Below are 18,076 nucleotides of genomic sequence, written 5' to 3'. Positions count from 1 at the left end.
TTTTTTTTTTTTTTTTTTTTGAGAAGCTGTGAGATGCATATACATGGGAGAGGAACAGAGGAGGTATTCAGTGGAGAATGCCAGAAGGCATGGACTCCTTTTGGTAGGCAAGGCTGTTGGCTTTAATTGTATTTATTGTCTTGGATTCTCACCTTCAGAAAAAAACCCCAGTTTGAGCTCACACAGTATTCACTACCCATATTTACATCCTTTTGCCTGAGGCCCAGGGAAGACAAACAACAGGCATTTTCCTTTCAATTTCTATCTGAAAATCTATATGGCTTAAAAGACTTCTTAAATAAGAGATCTCCACTGATCTTTGAAAATTTTTAAAAAGCAAATATCAGGTGTTCTAACTTATAGTGCTGCCCTGAAAAAGCCTCAAAAAGAAAGCTCATTTCTACTCTAGGCCAAGTTCTTCCAGAAACACAAAGATATTAAAGAATCTAGTATTTGCTTTGTAGCTGTGAGGTCCCACACATGATCCTCACTTCCCTGCAATGCAAGCCACTAAATTAATGAGGTTTTGCTATACAGCAAATTTATTTGAACTATGTGGCTCTTTCTTCCAGTCCCCTGAAAATACAGAAGCCTGAAAAAGATGTACAGCTAGAAACCAACCCCCTTCATGGAAAACTCAAACAGTGTGGGAAGGATCCTTACCAGAGTAAAGGATCTGCCCCAAAGAAGATGGAATAGGATTAGTTCACACCAGCCAGGAATCTGCTCTGCATCTGCAAACTGATTTATGAAAAAAAGGTGATACACCACACATGGACCAGATGCACTCATGTAATGTAGGCAAAAATGCGCTCTGCTGGGGGTGTTCCAGATTTCCACACAAGATTTCATAGTGTACAAAAATCACATCATGTGAATGAAAATCTTTTCTAACTGTAACCTCTCTGCATGGTTTGAAATTGCTACTGTGGACAAGGTTTTCAAAGCCCACCCAACAAGCAATGCTCAACTGGCTCTTCTTCACAGGGCAGCATATGAGTAGCATATTTCAGCTTCAACAGACTGAAAAATCATTACCACAGCAATAAGGCTGAGACCTTGGTGAAATAAACATATTTCTTGACAATTATAATTTTTTGCTCGAAATATGCAATATGCTTTTGAAAAAAACCCTTTTTTTGGTGTTCTCAGAGCAATTAATAAATGACAATCTGAATTTTTTTCTTTTACGAATATCAATACTTAGGTTTTGTAAAAACCAATATTTTATTAAATTATTTATTAAATTTAGAGAACTCATTCTTTTAAATTACATAAGGAGATGGGAAGCTGATGGACTTCTGACAAATTCCAAAAGTCCTCAGCAAGTAGTGTGAAAAATGTGATGAACCTCTACTTAACTACTAAAATGTCTGCAAAAAAAATTTTTTTGGATGCGTTCAATTTCTCCAAAAGTGATCAGAAACAAATGTCTGATCACAATCAGAGACACATATAAACAAAACTGATGAAATCAGAAGAAAACTTGATTTTTTTCATACACATCCTAAGAGACAAGAAAGTGGATGTCAGCATGGAGTGCTATTTTGAATTACCAAACACTGCCACCATGTGTTCACTTCAAAGGCCATCATGCTGCTTGAAAACCACTAGATGGGATTTATTAAAAGATGAAGTAAATCAAATTTGTTGCTCTATCTCTTACGTAAACGTTTCTGTATAATTCAGTAGTGATGACAACCCTAATAAGGTTTTAATTACTTTTAGTTGCTGGTGCTATGTTTGAATAAGAACACATGGTTCTTTTTCTAACCCTTCCTATTGCCATTGAGGAGAGCACAAACTACAGAATGACTCAAAGAATGTAAAGAACAAGCTTTGTTTTCACACACAGATGCCTAACCATAAAAGATATTTCACTGTACTTGTACAGTGCCCACCTCAGCGAACTTGCAGCTGGATCCTGATGCTCCCTAGAAGGTACCAAAAATCACAAACGTTGAAAAGGCTTGAAGCTCTGTCAGGAGAGGTTTAGGCTGGATGTTAGAAAAACATTCTCCATCCAGAAGGTTTTTGGGCTCCCCAGGGAAGTGGTCACAGCACCAGCCTGACAGAGTTTAAGAAGCTTTTGGACAGTGTTCTCAGGCACATGGTGTAACTCTTGGAGATGGCTCTGTGCAAGGCCTGGAGTCGGACTCAGTTATCACTGTGGGTCCCTTCCAATTTGGCATATTCTCTGATTCTGTGATAAATTGACTAATTGAGCTTGGACTAACTGACTTAAGAATCATCACTCCCGCATAAGCATTATCCAGGTAAACAAAATAATTCAACACTTTTCCTCATGGGATGCTGCAGCTTCCATATCTGTGTATAGATTTATAGATATACAGATTTACTGTGTGAATATCTCAAGGAAAACATAGACCCTGGGGAGCAAGGCCAACAATTAAATCAGATCCAAGTTATGCTTGGATGAAATACCACATTTGGAAGAAAACATTTTTTGGTACAATTCTAGACGTATCTAGATACATAGTTATTCCAAGCTTCTTTTGCTCTCAGGAATGCTGAATGTTTGGAGTTTAGACTCTTTCTCATACCTTAAAAGTGATCCCAAAGAGACAGTAAAGATGAGTAACTGAAGTGGAAAAGTAAGTAACTGATCAAGGACAAACTAAATGACCTCTACCACATCTCTTGCCATTTGTTCTTCAATGTGCATTGTAGGATATACACTTATTCTACAGCTCTATTCCACAAGTCTTTTAACAGCAGGAAAAATCCGTAAGCCCTGCATGCAAATGACATGCAGGGCTGTCATAAGCCATAAGCCCTGCATGCATAAGCCCTTCTGGTAAATGACAGCATTGAGTCAGAATAACTAACTGGATTGTCCCAGCCTGTTCCAGATTTGTTTAACAATAGATGGTAGCAGTGTTCCCATCAGAGAGCTTCAGAGGTAGGAAAACAAACTGAAAAAGCATCTTTGACAGAATTGCCAGGAATCCTTCATGCTTCTTACCACAAACTTAGAGCAGCAAATCACATCTGTGGCACTAATTAGGAAAGAAGAAACTGTCAGTGTGCTTCATCTTAGGTAAAGCAAATACAGTGAACTGAATGCAAGATCATTTTAGCAAAGTTTAAAAATAGCAACAAAAGGAGAACTTATGTTGTTGAAAATACACTTCTGCAGTCTATTAGGTGCCTTTTAGTACATGAATGCACTTTCAAAAGGAAAAAGTGTGCCAGCCATTTAAGTACTTTCAAAACATGACTGTGTGCTAATTTCTTGGTCTTGTTCCTACAATGAATACATAAAACTTAAATGATTTTTGTCTTAGAATACTTATCACCATAAAAGCAAATGTCATCATAAATGTCACTACCAAGACACACTTAGCAGAAGTTAATATATCCGAGCAAAGTCAGTAGGTACAAAATTAGCTCCAAAAATATAATTAGGATCTGCTGACTCAGGCTTTAAAAAAAGTTGAACTTTTAGGCTTATACACTACATTAAACTAATTATTCTCTATTTCTAGATTTAATCTATTTTATCTAGTTCAAACTTCTTCACATAGTTTATTTTCATGGCAACGAAAGAATTTTTGGGAAGTGACAAAGCTAAATTTCAAACACACACAATATATTTCAAGAGTAGCAAAAAGGAAGCAATATTATCTTAGTTTATATCCATCCCTCACAATGAATAAACCAAACTAGTAATTCTCTAGCTGTGATTTCCAGTCAAGAAACACTGCAAAGAAGCTTATTAAAATGTAACTTGAATCTTTAATCCTTTGTAGAGCCAAACATTCTCCAGACATTACCCTCTGATTTTTCTCTCCATAGGAGAAAGCAAATGAAGACACATTGGTGGTCTTCTGTGAATCTGTTCTTCAACCTATGCATTGCTTTGAAATTCTACTCTTTGGTGATGAAAAAGGGGGAGAATTTATTTTGAAAAACTAAAATATTCAAATTAATATTGTGTGCAATAAGACAATAACTTTCTAAGCCACAGTGAATATGTATCTGTGAGCATGTGCATGTGCATTTTCATATTTATTCTCTATGAAATTAACGAACTAAATATGTTTTGAAATGGGAAGATGAAATTTAACAAAACAAACACATACACTGCAGAAGTATCCTTCTACAGAAATATCCATCCTCTTCCTTTAAATCCTCATCTATAAACAACTGGTTACTGTATTACCAGCTCCACCTCAGAGTTCAGAGCAAGAACACACTGTTTACAACTAATAACAACCACAGATGCCAATGAGCACTATTTTAGGATGCAAATTCATCATTTTTTAACCTGTTGATCACAGTCTCTGACATAATATCTGATGTATTCCAAAGTAAAAAATTACTTTTCGGATTTAAAAATTTCCAGAGCTTTTTATTCACACTTTTTTCTTAGGTATTTTTCAGTACAGTAAAGAACAAAAAAAATTTACAAAAAATATAAGAACAAGCAATGTACAAAACACAAGATATATTTACAATAGAACTTGTATCATCCTGATTTAGTTCATAGCAAATCTTTTTCAGTGGATAATGCAAACACCCGTTCTCTGGAACCTTGATCATTCATCTCCAGTATCAGCGGCTACCTTCTGATAAAAAGAGTAAATTTTGCATCCAAAATTTGAAAATGACTTATGAAATTTGTCTTTGAATTAGATTTATTAAATATGAGGTCTCTGTAACTGTTTAGATCTAACAAAATCCAGACAATCATAAGCCCATTTCATTCACGTAGCTAGATGCATTAACATTAGCTTTCTGTCACTGATTTTCTTTATTTTTATCAAAGTCTTCTTTGTAAGTTCCATGGTTTCATCCCACTTGTTTTTGTCAGGGCTCGTGTATGTGACCAAGTTCTCAGTGTACTGCAAGACTGACTTCAAAAACCTATGAGAAATAACGTTACACAAAAAAACTCCTTTAAGGATTTAAAAAGAAAAATTTAAAACAAAGAGAGAAGAATATTGCAATGCCTGACTTAAAGCTGCAAACATCTTCAAGTTTCCAAATCTCCCTCAGGAGGATTGGATGATCAATATATTAAGGTTTCCTCTACTTTTGGAGAACCACTCCCTCCCTCTCACACCAAGATGGGGAGATCTTCAGAACTGCAATTAACACCACCATAGAAAGAATACAGTGAACAAATGTGTGACAGAGTTTTCCCCAAATAGCTTCCTTTGCTCTCTTGGTCAAATGTTTCACAATGTATGTGATACCCAACCAGCTGTTAATTAACACACAAGGAGTAAAGTCAGCAACATATTGAATGCAATTTTTATGTATTAATATTCCCTATCTACACTTCAAGAGAGTTATTTTAGCTCCTGAGTGAACATTGTCCAAGGTAAAATTATTACTATAATGATGAAAAATCTCTACAGTACAGATCAAAATGGAATTTTGGGGCAATTCCTATTTTCATAAAGTAAATTTAAATACTCACTTTAGATACTGCTGATAATCAAAAGGATTCTTCTTAGAAACTGAATGAACACTGACTAGTTCCAGAGTAACCAATAGTAAGATGAGCCGCAACACTGGAGACAAAAATTTAATGCTAGAAATAAAATAAAAATACTTAAATAAACAAACAAAAACCAAATTAAAAAGAAATCATTAATATTTAAAAAAATATTAAGACTTCTGCACCCAATCTAAATTGCTGGATATTGCAGAATCAGGGGGAAAAAAAAGACTATGAAATGTCCCTCAGCAAAAAGCAGTGCAAATCCCAGAAAAGTAAACAGAGACTATAAACTGAAAATAAGGGGGAAGAGAAGGCAAATATCTAAGATTCCAAAGAAAAACTTGCAAGCTCCCATTAAGCCATAGATAATAAACTACAGTTCAACTGAAACACAAATGTGTATCATCAGGTGTCAGTTTAAGCTATATTTCTTAAATAATATGGTTAACATTTTTAGGAACATTATCTTGCCAGTAACACAATATTTATAAAACTCTGGAAAGCTCCCATGATTACCAAAAAATTAATGGGATATTAAAATCTCTTCTATCTATAAAGAGCCTGATTCAGGTGTAATGATAAAAAGCAGTAAAATAAAGTAGATAAAATCTTCAAATCAGTTAAACTTATTGCAGTCAGATAAAACTTGAATGGCATTTATATACCTAAATAGGAAAAGCCAGAAATTAAAAAAAAAATACAATCTAACATCCAAGTAGTACTTAATTTGAAAGCTTGCGATTTGCACTGACATAATCTAGCAATGACCCTTAAATTATTCTCCAATTTGAGATTTTCTTGTTATTTCAATATTGCTACTTAATAGAAACCCGGTTGACACTTGACTCTGAAATGGTGAACACTGAACACGTGTTGACTTTAAACTTCCAAGTGAACCACTGAAAGGCAGCAACAGCAGTGTGCAGCCACTCTCTCATAAACCTAACCACAGAGTAAAGCAAAACCAGCAGCCAACCTGTTCAGCATGCGCCCATAGTTGTGCCTCTGGCGAGAGCGCAGACTCTTGTTAAGCCACTGCGTGTATCTCAGCCCAGCGCCGGCAATAACCTGTTGGGACACTTGATGGCACTGCGCGCTTATTTTGCGGAGTACCACCACTGCTTCCAGGACAGGTCGTGGGGAATACAGCGTGCAAATGCGTCTATCACAAAGTTCCACCAGCAGCCTCCAAAACAGAAAGGGATTTTTTTAACGTCAATCTTTTGTTAGCTGGATTAAATATCGGATACATTTCATATTAAGTGCGGTTTGACTCATAATGTTTTAATTCAGAAAATCTGGAAACAAACTGCCCTTACCTCATGAGTGAAAAAAGCAAGGATCTGTGTAGTAGGAGTAGTGATTGTGTTTTCTATCACTTTATTGAATATAAATGCAAAACTGATTTTGATAAATATGTTTCCCATTTCAGATCAAAGAAACACAACCACAACAAACAAAACTGCCTGGCTGAAATTATACACTGAATGCATCAAATCACAGCAGGGCTGTGGTTGAAGCCTCCCACCATAGCTCAACTCACAATGAATTAACCTCCACCAAAATAAAACTCACTGAAACAAATGCTATTAATTAGTACTCAAATCAGTGTGTGGTCTTTCTTCTGGGCAGAACAAGAAGCAGACTCAACATTGCATAAAATGCAGGTGGTGAGGCCATTTTTTTATCAACACCACACCAAATCATGCTTTTTTAAAGCTCACAAATATCTTTCTCCTTTCATATCTGCTACACTAATGTGTCACATATCACTTCAAACACTCTGTTATTATAGAAGTGTTTCTTAATCTCCCTCATGCTCAGTTTATCCCTGAGATAGCAAAACATTGATGACTTGAAGTGATAAAGGCAGAAAACTTTAAAGGTCTAACATATCAATAATTAGGCTTCTTGTCTCCAAACAATTAATTTGCAGATTGGTGGGTAGGAAGCAGAAGACCCACATGTTATATAAGTAAAGCAACAGGTAGAATCCTCTTTGCTCTATGTCACCCATGCCTAATGGGTTTGATTAGGGGTGTTTTGCTCTAATATATTCATTCAGTCGTGAGAATTTTAAGGCTGCTCCAAGAGGGGCAATTAAGAGTCAAACTATTTTGATTATCATTCCAAATTGGGGATTGGAATTAACACACCTCCAAGTCTGACACCAAGTATAACAAGACATTTTCTCTTTCTGAATCTTGGTATTAAAGCATGAAGAACAGAATTACATAGCAGCATATTGCCATTTTGAACACCACACACAGCTGTGACACCAAGCACACTAAAACGATATTTTGATGTAGTTTTAGCACAAACCATACTAAAAACCAACCTAATCTAGTAAGTACACAAATATTTAAAGTATTTTGCTTTTGTGGTCTGAAAAAAAAAGGTTATTTTTTCAGTCTAATTTCCAAGTAAAATCTCTGCTGTAAATCCAAAATGTCTCATCCTTATTTCGAAGATGATGTTCAGCTGCAATCCTAAAATTTTCAGATTAAATCAGCAGCAACACTAGAAAAGTGCATACAACATTTCAAGTATTTTTCTGTGAACAGGGACAGGGTAATTTAGGTTTGAGAATTCTTACATTGGGCTGCAAGTAGAAGCTGACAACAGGAACCAAGAGGGCATCAAACTCACCTCTCTGTTAGGACACTATTGATAGGATTGTCTGAACTACAGCAATTCTGGGGCGTATAATGCTGCAACTGAGATATAATTTCAGATACCATCAAAATTAAAGTATTAGTTTCAGCATTTCCTTCCAACCTTAAAAACAAGAGAGAAAAAAAAATATTTGACACTAAAAAATGGTTAAGTTCTCATTATTTCTTAAATGGCATAGATCAAGACGCAGGTTTTTTTGGATAGCAGTGTATTCAGCATCCACTCTTATGCTCTCATATGATTTCTTTTCCTCTACCTTACAAGCATGATTTTCTTTCTCCAACTAAAGCAACCTTTTCTCCTTGTTAGCAATATTCAGAACCCCTCTTAATTCTCCATTAATAAAAAGCCTACAGTATACTGATTATATGATAGATGCATTAAGTTTTCTTATCTCAGCTCTAAACAAGGACAATATCTTCCAGTTATACTATTAATGACTTCCTCCTTTTCAAATGACAATAGAATGTTATATTCTTTTTCTAACTAATATCTTATATAAAGTTTCCCACTGGTTACCAAGTCCTTTTCAGAATAAGGAATTATTTGCTTTTTTAATATCTGGTGATCTTATACAACACATACATACCCTTTAATCTTTTGTACTTGTTCCTCAGGCACTGTTGCCAATTCAGGCCATAAATGGATGCTCTTCATACATTCCAGCACCTCAAAAAAATGTCATGAAAAATGTTTTGTACAGTACAGACTTGCTTTTCTTAGTGGCTCATTTAGAAAAAAAACTGCAACAGGCAGTAAGTTATTTGTTCCCTAGTCATAACTGTGTAAGCCAACTTCATTTGTTAAGGTTTAGGCTAGGGCAAAAAGTCTGGATGTTCACTTCCATGCTAAAACATTATCTGAACAAGCTAATTTAATATTCTATGTTTTTTTTAAATATAAAAAATTACCTAACATGACTTTTGCAACACACTGTTTGCCTTCTGTTGAAAAGTAAAAGAACTAGGTATGTCTACTGCAATCTCAAATCAATAGAGAAACATCCTCAAGCAGTTCATTAAACTGCTTGGCAGACAACTACCATGATGGAATCTTAAACCGCATGGCCCTCATACAGTAAAAAACTTAGTAATAGCCTAATCCTGGAGACAGGACATAGCAGTGTTCCTGATCTAAAAAAGCATATGGAGATTAGGAAGACTACAGAAAAGCAAACACTCAGGTAAGAAGATAGCTATTTAGTAATCTAGAACACAAATATGGTATTAATTGCATTAACAGGAGTGTGCATAACTACATCTCATTTTAGCAACTGTGATTTCCTTTATGCTTTGAAAAATAAACCAAAAGAAATAATAAAAAATATGTAAGGTTTGAACTTTTTTTAGACAATCTAAGCATGAAGAAAAGAATTAGACAATTTTGAGGATTCACAATTTTAAGGACCACAATGCTGTCACAGACGGAAGTACCTACCTGTTTCTTGAGTCGGGAAATTGGATGAAATCGAGATTGGTAGCAACTTGCACATTTCATCAGTGGTTTTATGACCATGTGTTCCTGATTTACAAGATCACAGACAATACACAACAGTTTCTCTGAGCTGTCCTAATCATATGCAGACTTAGGCTTAGACTTCATTTTATGCATGCCACCTATAGCACTGATTTCAATAAACACTTCCAAACGTCTAAGGGCTGAAAGAAGTAATCAGCACAATGAGTGGTTAAAGCCTAATTTCACATATTTTAACTATGAAGCCTGACAGCAGCTGACAGAAAAGCAACAAAATATTCTCTTAATGCAGCAGCACACGATACATCTTGAGAAACCAAAAAAGAGCTGCAACTAATAAATGGAAGATTTATCTCATAGGTTGCTGCAAAATATTGAAAGAAGCAATCTCACATATAAACAGGAAACTGGGGAGAGCAAACACATTAATTGCTGATGTTGAGAAACATAGTGCTAAGGAAAATGTGTTTACAAATTCATAGTGTAAGTACAGATACAAATAACACCTCCATTAGCAAGGCACTATTATTTACAGTGCCTCAGGAAAAGAAAATCTCAACAACTACACACTACATACCTCAGTGGGCGAGCCACAGATGTTCTATATACCTTTCAGATAATTTTGCAGATAAACAGGCTAGTTCATCAATACAATTTGACAAAATTAAGTGGAATAATTATAATTTACAGATCAACCATTTGAATAAGGACTGGTTTAGCCAACAAATTAAGGTACAGCAGGAAAGGGTAACATTTTGGAAAACTTTCTGTACTTATTTCACCACAAAACTAGGCAAAAACATACTTTGACAATTTTTTTACTTGGAGGAATATTTCATTTGCACAAAAAGCAGTTGTCAGGAAAGATTCAGTCATAAAACTCCATCTAAAATTATATTTGGTATCCAAAATAACAAAAAAAAATTTTCTGAGAACAAAATACTGGTCCCTACCTTAAGAGAAAACACATCCTCATCTGAGAATCTGCAGAGAATTGTAATAGCAAATCCAACTATTTGGTTAGCTATTTCTCTGGGAAATGTTTCTAGATTGATCTCTCCATGGCTTAAACGATCTCTTATACGTGGGCCCTCCTGGTGGTTCAAGAAATCCCAAAGGAAGTCCTGTGGAAACACACACCAACAATACAGAGTTCTATTCTATCTGTATTCATACAGAATTGTGTGTATAGAGTATCTCTGAAAGACAAGTATGTGACCATGTCTATATTATAGGAGTGTCCAGATATTCAGAAAAAAAACAGTGCAAACTGTACCTGCAACATACATTCTGTTAATTGTGACAGTTAACAGATTTCCATCAGCTTTGTGTCCTAGGCCCTTCACAGCCTCACTGCCTTTGGCAACAGGACAGTAACCTCAGATGTCCCCTATACTCTCAAAAAAACTCTCAACTCCTCTAGTTTTCCTGTTCACAATCTGTTTGGGTAGTAAGATGCAGAATGAGCTCCTGTAGGTTTGGGCCACATTTTTGTGCTATTTACCCAGACAGTGTAAGGCATGTCTCACAAGCAATCAGGAATAAGTTTTGAAATTTCACTGTATGAGGCATCAGTTCTATTTCTGCTCCATTCAGCTGAACTTCAGGAGTCTAAAGACAAATATCTCTGAGACTCTTATATTTCAGAAAGCAAGCCAGTCCCATATCCCAGTGCAATATAGCTTGTGGGGTATGACTTTGTATCCTCTACAATAAAAAAGGCTTGTTTAAGCTTCTAAAGTTCTAAGGTTCTAAGGTGCTGGACATAAGCCATATGAAATAACTGAGTATTAGGCATATCATAAAGATTATTACTTAGTGAAACAAACAAACAAAAGACAATGATGACAAAGCACTACAGCACTTCCAAAACACTTTCCATGGCAGGCTCTTCAAGAACTACAGGTAGCTGGTTGACTTCTTCATTATCCAAATGCTTTGCTAGCATCTAGGAAAAAAAATAATTTGAATAGAAACTTATTGAATTATTGAAGACCATATAATCAAAGAAGAAGCACCAACTAAAATAGTTTTCCTAATCTGATGTGATTACTTCTGCTGTTGTAGCATCAAGATGCCTAATTACTGACAAACAACTTGAAACAATCCAATCAACTTCTAAAACTGAGGATTTATGCTGGCAAGATTTATTTGTATTTATTTTGAATAACTGAATCTAGGAAAAATAGCAGAATGTTTGTTTCTGTGGAGTGATGAATTTCAAGCTAAAAATATTTAGAAAAAAAATAGTCTGTTTATTACAATTTGTATTCATTTTGATATTTGCTGAAGCATTCCAAATTAAAAGTGTTTACTGTCCACCATCTTTTATTTGGGAAAAAAGTTATAAATAATGTCATATTTTACAAAAGAAAGTGCATTCTTTACTCTAGTAATGGGAAACATGTGTGGTTTAAATTCTGACACTGATATATATTAAGAGAAAAGTCACAGTACCTCATCAAAAGTGGTGTAGAGAGCAGAAGACTAGAACAAAACACAAATAATATTATTTGGTTTTCAAATAAAATCAATTAACTAGTCATGTATATAAAACTTTAGTTTATTCACTTGCATGAGATACCATAGGTGCATGAATAGCAAAAAAGTCCCCTTATGAACGAAAAAAGGCACTTTGAGATCTTGTGCAGAGTTTTTTAAAACAAATATATCATGTCCTGCTTTTCACCCTAAACTACTGTTTCTGAACTTTAATCTTCCACTACTTTTTCAGTCCTTTATAGAGGCAGACATTTTAAAAAATATTAAAGGCATTCACGAATCTCAACTGGAGATTTGTATATAATGTTCCAAAATTGATTGAAATTTTGTGGGGTAAATCTGTAAATGGTTATAGACACTGGTCTTCAAGAATAACTCTTTTGTAAATATTGTAAGCACTAAATGATAATTGACTTTAGACAAAAGTTTACCTCAGCTGTTAGCAATCGATTTGGACACTTATTAGTTGTAGTGAAGAGCAATCTAAGTCCAGCTTCCAGCTGAGGAAGTAAGAGAATCACACTGTCAGCATACCTGAAAAAGTAACAGAGATATCCAAAGGGTGTTTTACTTCCTTATAAATATAAACCATTTCAGTGTTACAGTCTCGAGCCAAACAACCCTGACAAAATTCCTTTGTAATGCACTTTGTAAACAAACAATAAATGACTACCTGTGCCAAACAGAAACTTACCACTGAATTCAAGCTCAGAGACAAGAATAACTGACAAAAATATGGAGCATGGGAGAGGAAAACAAAACAATATCCTTTTTTTTTAAATTCAAAATATGTGTGATTTAACATATGAAGATTTATTTCCACTAGCTTTGTAAACCTCTCCTGTTTTGCTACATCTCCAACAGCTCTTTTTGGGCTTCAAAATATAGTTTATAATCTTAGTTGGCACAAAACAAAGCCATAACTCAGCAAACTTTCCAAGGGATCACCATAACAAAGCATAACTATATGCTGTGAAGTAATTTAGTATGAAGCCTTGGAACCTGCAAATGCAGTTATAAAAATACAGAATATATTCTTTTTAGTTTCTATTAAAAAAAAAAAAAATCTTACCTGCTTTGCTTGAAAGCTGTTAAAGCAGCAATCCAAAATGGTAACATAATTTTTAATACAAAACTGGACAGTTTTACAAGTTCTTCAGCTATGGAAAGTATTTCACTATTAAGATCTGCAAGTTAAAAAAACAACATTGAAAAATTGCATATAATCTACACTTTACTAATGAATTTTAAATATTTCACTGAAAATATTATGTTCTTTCAACATTTGTAAAGGGAAATTTAAAAGTTATCCAATTTATTTTAACTATGCAAGTACAACAGTAGCCATATTTAAGATCAGAATTTAAATATGTAAGATTGCATTTGTGGTGATTATATAAAATTATAGAGTAAAACTAGTTTTAAAAGTCATGTTTGCTTTTTATTGAAAGACTAGCAACTGGGCCCAGCTTCTGTTGAGCTGTTCTCTACCTACTTCAGATACTTTAAAAAAGTGTAATATTTATGAATAGTTTTTATTCAGCCAGAATCAATACAGTAGTATTAACATTTGAACATGAGCACGTGGTTACTATTTTATCAATTTTCTGTGTTGAAAGTACAGCACTATAAACTAACACTTCATACTTCAATGCTACCATGTAATGAAACCCACACTTATAAATTCATATTATAAATGTCTTATTCAAGAGAAAGCTTAAAATGATAAGTGTAACTTGATTGCAGTAAGTGTTTTTCAAAGCCAATCAACTGCCATAGGATTTACACAACATAATTATTGGGATGTTATCAGCTTGATTTGGTTCCCAAAAGCCCTGTCTCAATTTCTTGGACAGTTGTTCCACTGATTATATAGCACAAATTGACCATGATCACCACTGACATCAAGATCCCCTATATGCCATTATTGCCTTAAAATAGTAGGAATAAGCCAAACAAGGTCTGTGGAAAGGAAGAAGACTTTAATCTGGCCCTTAAAATCCTTCCCTGAGAAATGCATTAGTGTAGTAAAGATGTGTCACCATCTTTTATTCTGTTTCAACACTACCTCCCCTGTAAGACTCAGGGCACTCCTGCTGGGACCCTTGCAGCTGGAACCCATTGATTCTGAAAAGAGTTAGAATTCATAAAGACAAACTAGATGACTGTTACGTGAAATTAATTCTCATAATCTAAAAAATGTAACACACAGTTGAAGTCTTTTAGAAGCAGCCATATTTCACGTTTCAATGTGTTGCAATTCTAGAATGCAGCATTTTTTTACTCAATAGTCAGTGAACTGTCAGTCTACATATTAAGAAGTTGCCCTACAAGCATGTTTGGTTCATCTAATGACAGTGTATACAGGTATCTTAGTTAAGATTTAATCTTGGAACTCTGGGAAACGCATTATTTTCAACAGCACTTTTGGACAAGGAAACAACAGCAAATACAGGATAATAAAAAATTTGCTAGTGGTTAAATACTTGCCTGGAAATGCATCAAGCTCCTGTAAGCTAATGAAGATCACATAAGGTCGATGTACTAAAACACCTTTAGTTTGCAGAAGATAAGTCTGTAACAACTGACCCAATCCTGCAGTTAAAAAGAGCAGCATAGCACAGTATCTAGGCAGAAAACCACAATATATTAGGAAAGCTTATACAACGAAATTTTTCTGCAAAGAACCAACATTTGTGAGTTAGGAACAAAGGGGTTTTTCTGCTTTAAAAAAAAATACCCAGAATGCACTCTCCCATCTAAGCAGGAGCACTTAATAGTTAATTGCATTCATAAGCATAAAAAAAGTGTAGGATTAGATAAAAAGCATCACTGTATTCTACATTGGCTGCTATTGCTTCTCCTTCTACCCCATTACTCTGTCTTTTGATCCAAGTTACTCCTCACTGCCCTGACTTAAAAAAACCCCAAAACTTTCTTGTTTTCCCTAACAGCACAAAACCCACTGGACCTAATACTGGCCATCTTTGTAATGGCTGAAGTATTCTATGGAAATCCATTTCCAAAAGAAGCAGAAGCTGCAAGGGAAATTTATTTTCTTTCCCATAAGAGAAGTAGGGGGTTACTAACCCCTTTCCAAGAACTCACAAGTCTGACTGGTAAGTAAAGGAGTGTTCTTTTCCTGGTAACTTACTTGGCAGGAATTTCCTGTGGTGATGCAAATCCATGCCACAAAACATTACGAAGGTTCAGACCATGTGGAGATCCAATGAATACCCTCAGTACATTCATCTAATTAATAAATAAAGCAATTACTGCATGAAGAAATCTATTATTTTTTGCCTTTCTTACCCTTCTTACTTTTATTACCTTTCCCAGGCAGAAAAGTTCAGAAGTTATTAAGAAGCTACGTCTACTGTCAAGATGACTGGCCACCACTTGTCACAGTAACAGAAACTCTTTACTTGCAATTCCCAGTATTCTCTGAAGGAGAATCTCTCAGCTTACTTGTACAGGATACATAATATAATATGGGAATAATCAAACTAGTTATTAGACATCCCAAACAGTTATGACAGGAAAACAAATGAGATCAAGTTTAGCTCTTACTTCTTGTAGTATAAATCCAGTGTAATTTAATGCAAATAAACACAAGGTACATTGGGTAGGAAGAAAACCAGCTCAGTAGTTATTCCTTATTTCAAAACTATGTACTTACTACAGCTTGTCCAAAGACATCTGCAAGCTGCTCAGATGCAAGCAAGTCTCTTAGAAGGAAAGGACAATCATTACCCTTAAGTAAATACACCTATTAAAAAAAAAAAAAAGAGCAGAACAGATAATAAATAATTTATTATACTCCTTTGTATTTCAAACCTATACCTTGACTATTTTATCCAATAATCATTTACATTATTGCAAAAACACTAACTAAACAAAACCCATCAAATCCTTAAAAAGGATTTAAATTTTGTAATTTCACGACAAATTAAAATTTAGACAACATATCAAGAGAGAGTGGATATTTAATGGGACCATAGTTAGGCTTTTCACAAGGTCTGTACATATACTGCTTTTCTCTTGAAAAAAATCCCACAAAAACCAATAAGGCACAACAAGAACAACCAATTAAGGGAATGAGCTCTACCAAGGACAGTGTATTTTGTTTCTACAATAGAAATTTATAGGGTCTGTCATTGTGAAAGGGAGGAGACTGGTGGTTCGTCTTCTGATTCAGACTGCTCTTTAAACTAGATTTTATCCTTGTTGGATAGTGATAGCATCTCAATTTTCAACTGCTATCACACCTTCCATTCTTTGTACTCTCCCTGACATTTTTTTCCAATCTTTGGTGATATTTTTTACTGAAAAATTTACCATGCCCCACAATTGGGCAAACTGGTCTGTGAGTTAGCCCACTGCTCTTTCTCTGTCATTTCCTTCTCCAGAGTTCCTCATAGATATTGAACAGCTAGCCATTTTAACTTACCTGGCTGTAAAACAGCCCAGCAGCAAAAACTGTTAAAGTAGCTGTTTCTCCCTTCTCCCTAGGAAAGAAGTTAGCCAGTAGCCTGTTTTTCCAACTGCATGCCACCCCTCACAGAAGTTAATAAACCATCAGATCTTCTGTGGAAGCTACACTACCCTACTTCAGTTAAGGAGATCAAACTAATAAAGACCTACTGTGTGCAGTGATCAATCAAACACTTCTCTTTCCTAATTAAATTAGTAACAGCACTCACACAAGCAACTCTACAAGCACTGGTGAAGGAGCCCCACATATATTTCCATCAGCACAACTGGATCCAGGAAAGAATCTCTGTCCAACTCAAAGTGCATGTGGGCTATTAGTATACTACTACAGAACAGGGTAATATCAATTTTTTCAATGTACAATTAAATCCAAGAGCTCATTCCCATCTTAGAAAGCCAAGATAGACTCCTCATGCTGACACTTACATCACCCAAGGCTCGCTCCAAGCATGATGTTAGTTTCATTAGGCCAAGAGCAACTTCTGTAGCTTGTGTAGATTGTAAAACATCAAACACTTCCAGAAATACCTGCACAATGGGGGAGAGGAAGAATGTTGTGTTCAATATTCAAGAGGAAAGATCATGTAGACGATACCACTGAACAACCTAAATATTCCTCTGTGACAGTTGCTATGCAAATGTAGAAGGAAAACCATGCCAAAGAAACGAAATTGTAGCTACCTGGAGAGAAATTTCCCTACAGTACCTCTTGATATTTAGTGCCTTACATATCTAAAATTACCCATAATAACTTTACAAGGTAAAAATTGGCATTAGGCACAGATTATTAGAAAAACAAAATCCTACAAACTAATGTTAGAGCAAGCCCAAAGCTCCTTATGTTGTCTAACACAAAATCTAATAACAAACTCAGAAAAATTACAAGCAACCATATATCAGAGAAGGACAATTAGTGATAAATTCTAAACATTTTGGTTCATGGATGTCTCTTCTATGTTCTCACATTAAACTTCCACAAAGAGTTCAGGTGCCAAAATACAAACTTAACAGAAATTTCCATACCTCTGTGCAGTTTGTCCAGTGGAACCACGATGCATACTGAATTACAAACTGCTCCTTGGTCAAAGATTTGAAGTATGAATTAACAGATTCACAGACAGGTCCTAATGATCGTATGCTTTTGATATAATCCACGCTTTGACCTTAAATTGAAAAACAGAAGGTGATTAGGGTACCAACCCTCCTGAAGGTCTAGTATTTTAAAACTCACTAGGGATAAAACCTGCTACGGTTTCTGTACATATTTAGCACAGACAGTTTTATCCTGACTATTTTAGCACAACCAATACAATACAATTTACTGTCCAAAACACCACACAAAAAAGGTATTGAAAAGTAAAACTGCAATGCAAAACCAGGTAAGATCAAGCACCTTCTCTGAATAGAACAAAAAAGCAACCCAAGAATTCTACTCCAACAAAAACTTAACACAAC

At 35.1% G+C, this 18,076-nt stretch overlaps 1 protein-coding gene across 4 annotated transcripts in view; it reads right to left on the bottom strand.

The window, feature by feature from the left end:
- Positions 1–4,354: 4,354 nt before the first annotated feature.
- Positions 4,355–18,076, bottom strand: part of ERMARD (ER membrane associated RNA degradation) — a 23,510-nt gene continuing 9,788 nt past the window's right edge. For 3 of the 4 annotated variants that reach the window (XM_059841532.1, XM_059841535.1, XM_059841533.1), the window contains 16 exons: positions 17,645–17,784; positions 17,048–17,149; positions 15,807–15,896; positions 15,282–15,379; positions 14,618–14,754; positions 13,200–13,314; positions 12,559–12,661; positions 12,083–12,112; positions 11,490–11,573; positions 10,579–10,749; positions 9,587–9,670; positions 8,739–8,818; positions 8,123–8,251; positions 6,450–6,659; positions 5,450–5,563; positions 4,355–4,890 (listed from right to left, as the gene is read on the bottom strand). In XM_059841532.1, coding sequence (XP_059697515.1) covers positions 4,731–4,890; positions 5,450–5,563; positions 6,450–6,659; positions 8,123–8,251; positions 8,739–8,818; positions 9,587–9,670; positions 10,579–10,749; positions 11,490–11,573; positions 12,083–12,112; positions 12,559–12,661; positions 13,200–13,314; positions 14,618–14,754; positions 15,282–15,379; positions 15,807–15,896; positions 17,048–17,149; positions 17,645–17,784 — 1,847 coding nt within the window. In that variant the 3' untranslated portion in view covers positions 4,355–4,730. Of the gene's footprint in view, positions 4,891–5,449; positions 5,564–6,449; positions 6,660–8,122; positions 8,252–8,738; positions 8,819–9,586; positions 9,671–10,578; positions 10,751–11,489; positions 11,574–12,082; positions 12,113–12,558; positions 12,662–13,199; positions 13,315–14,617; positions 14,755–15,281; positions 15,380–15,806; positions 15,897–17,047; positions 17,150–17,644; positions 17,785–18,076 lie in introns of all 4 variants that reach the window. The other variant, XM_059841534.1, reaches the window with a different exon arrangement.

The sequence above is a fragment of the Haemorhous mexicanus genome, chromosome 3 (assembly GCF_027477595.1).
Source record: "Haemorhous mexicanus isolate bHaeMex1 chromosome 3, bHaeMex1.pri, whole genome shotgun sequence".
Taxonomy (NCBI): Eukaryota; Metazoa; Chordata; class Aves; order Passeriformes; family Fringillidae; genus Haemorhous; species Haemorhous mexicanus.
The sequence above is the reverse complement of the archived record's forward strand: the minus strand, read 5'-3'. Positions and strand labels throughout refer to the sequence as shown.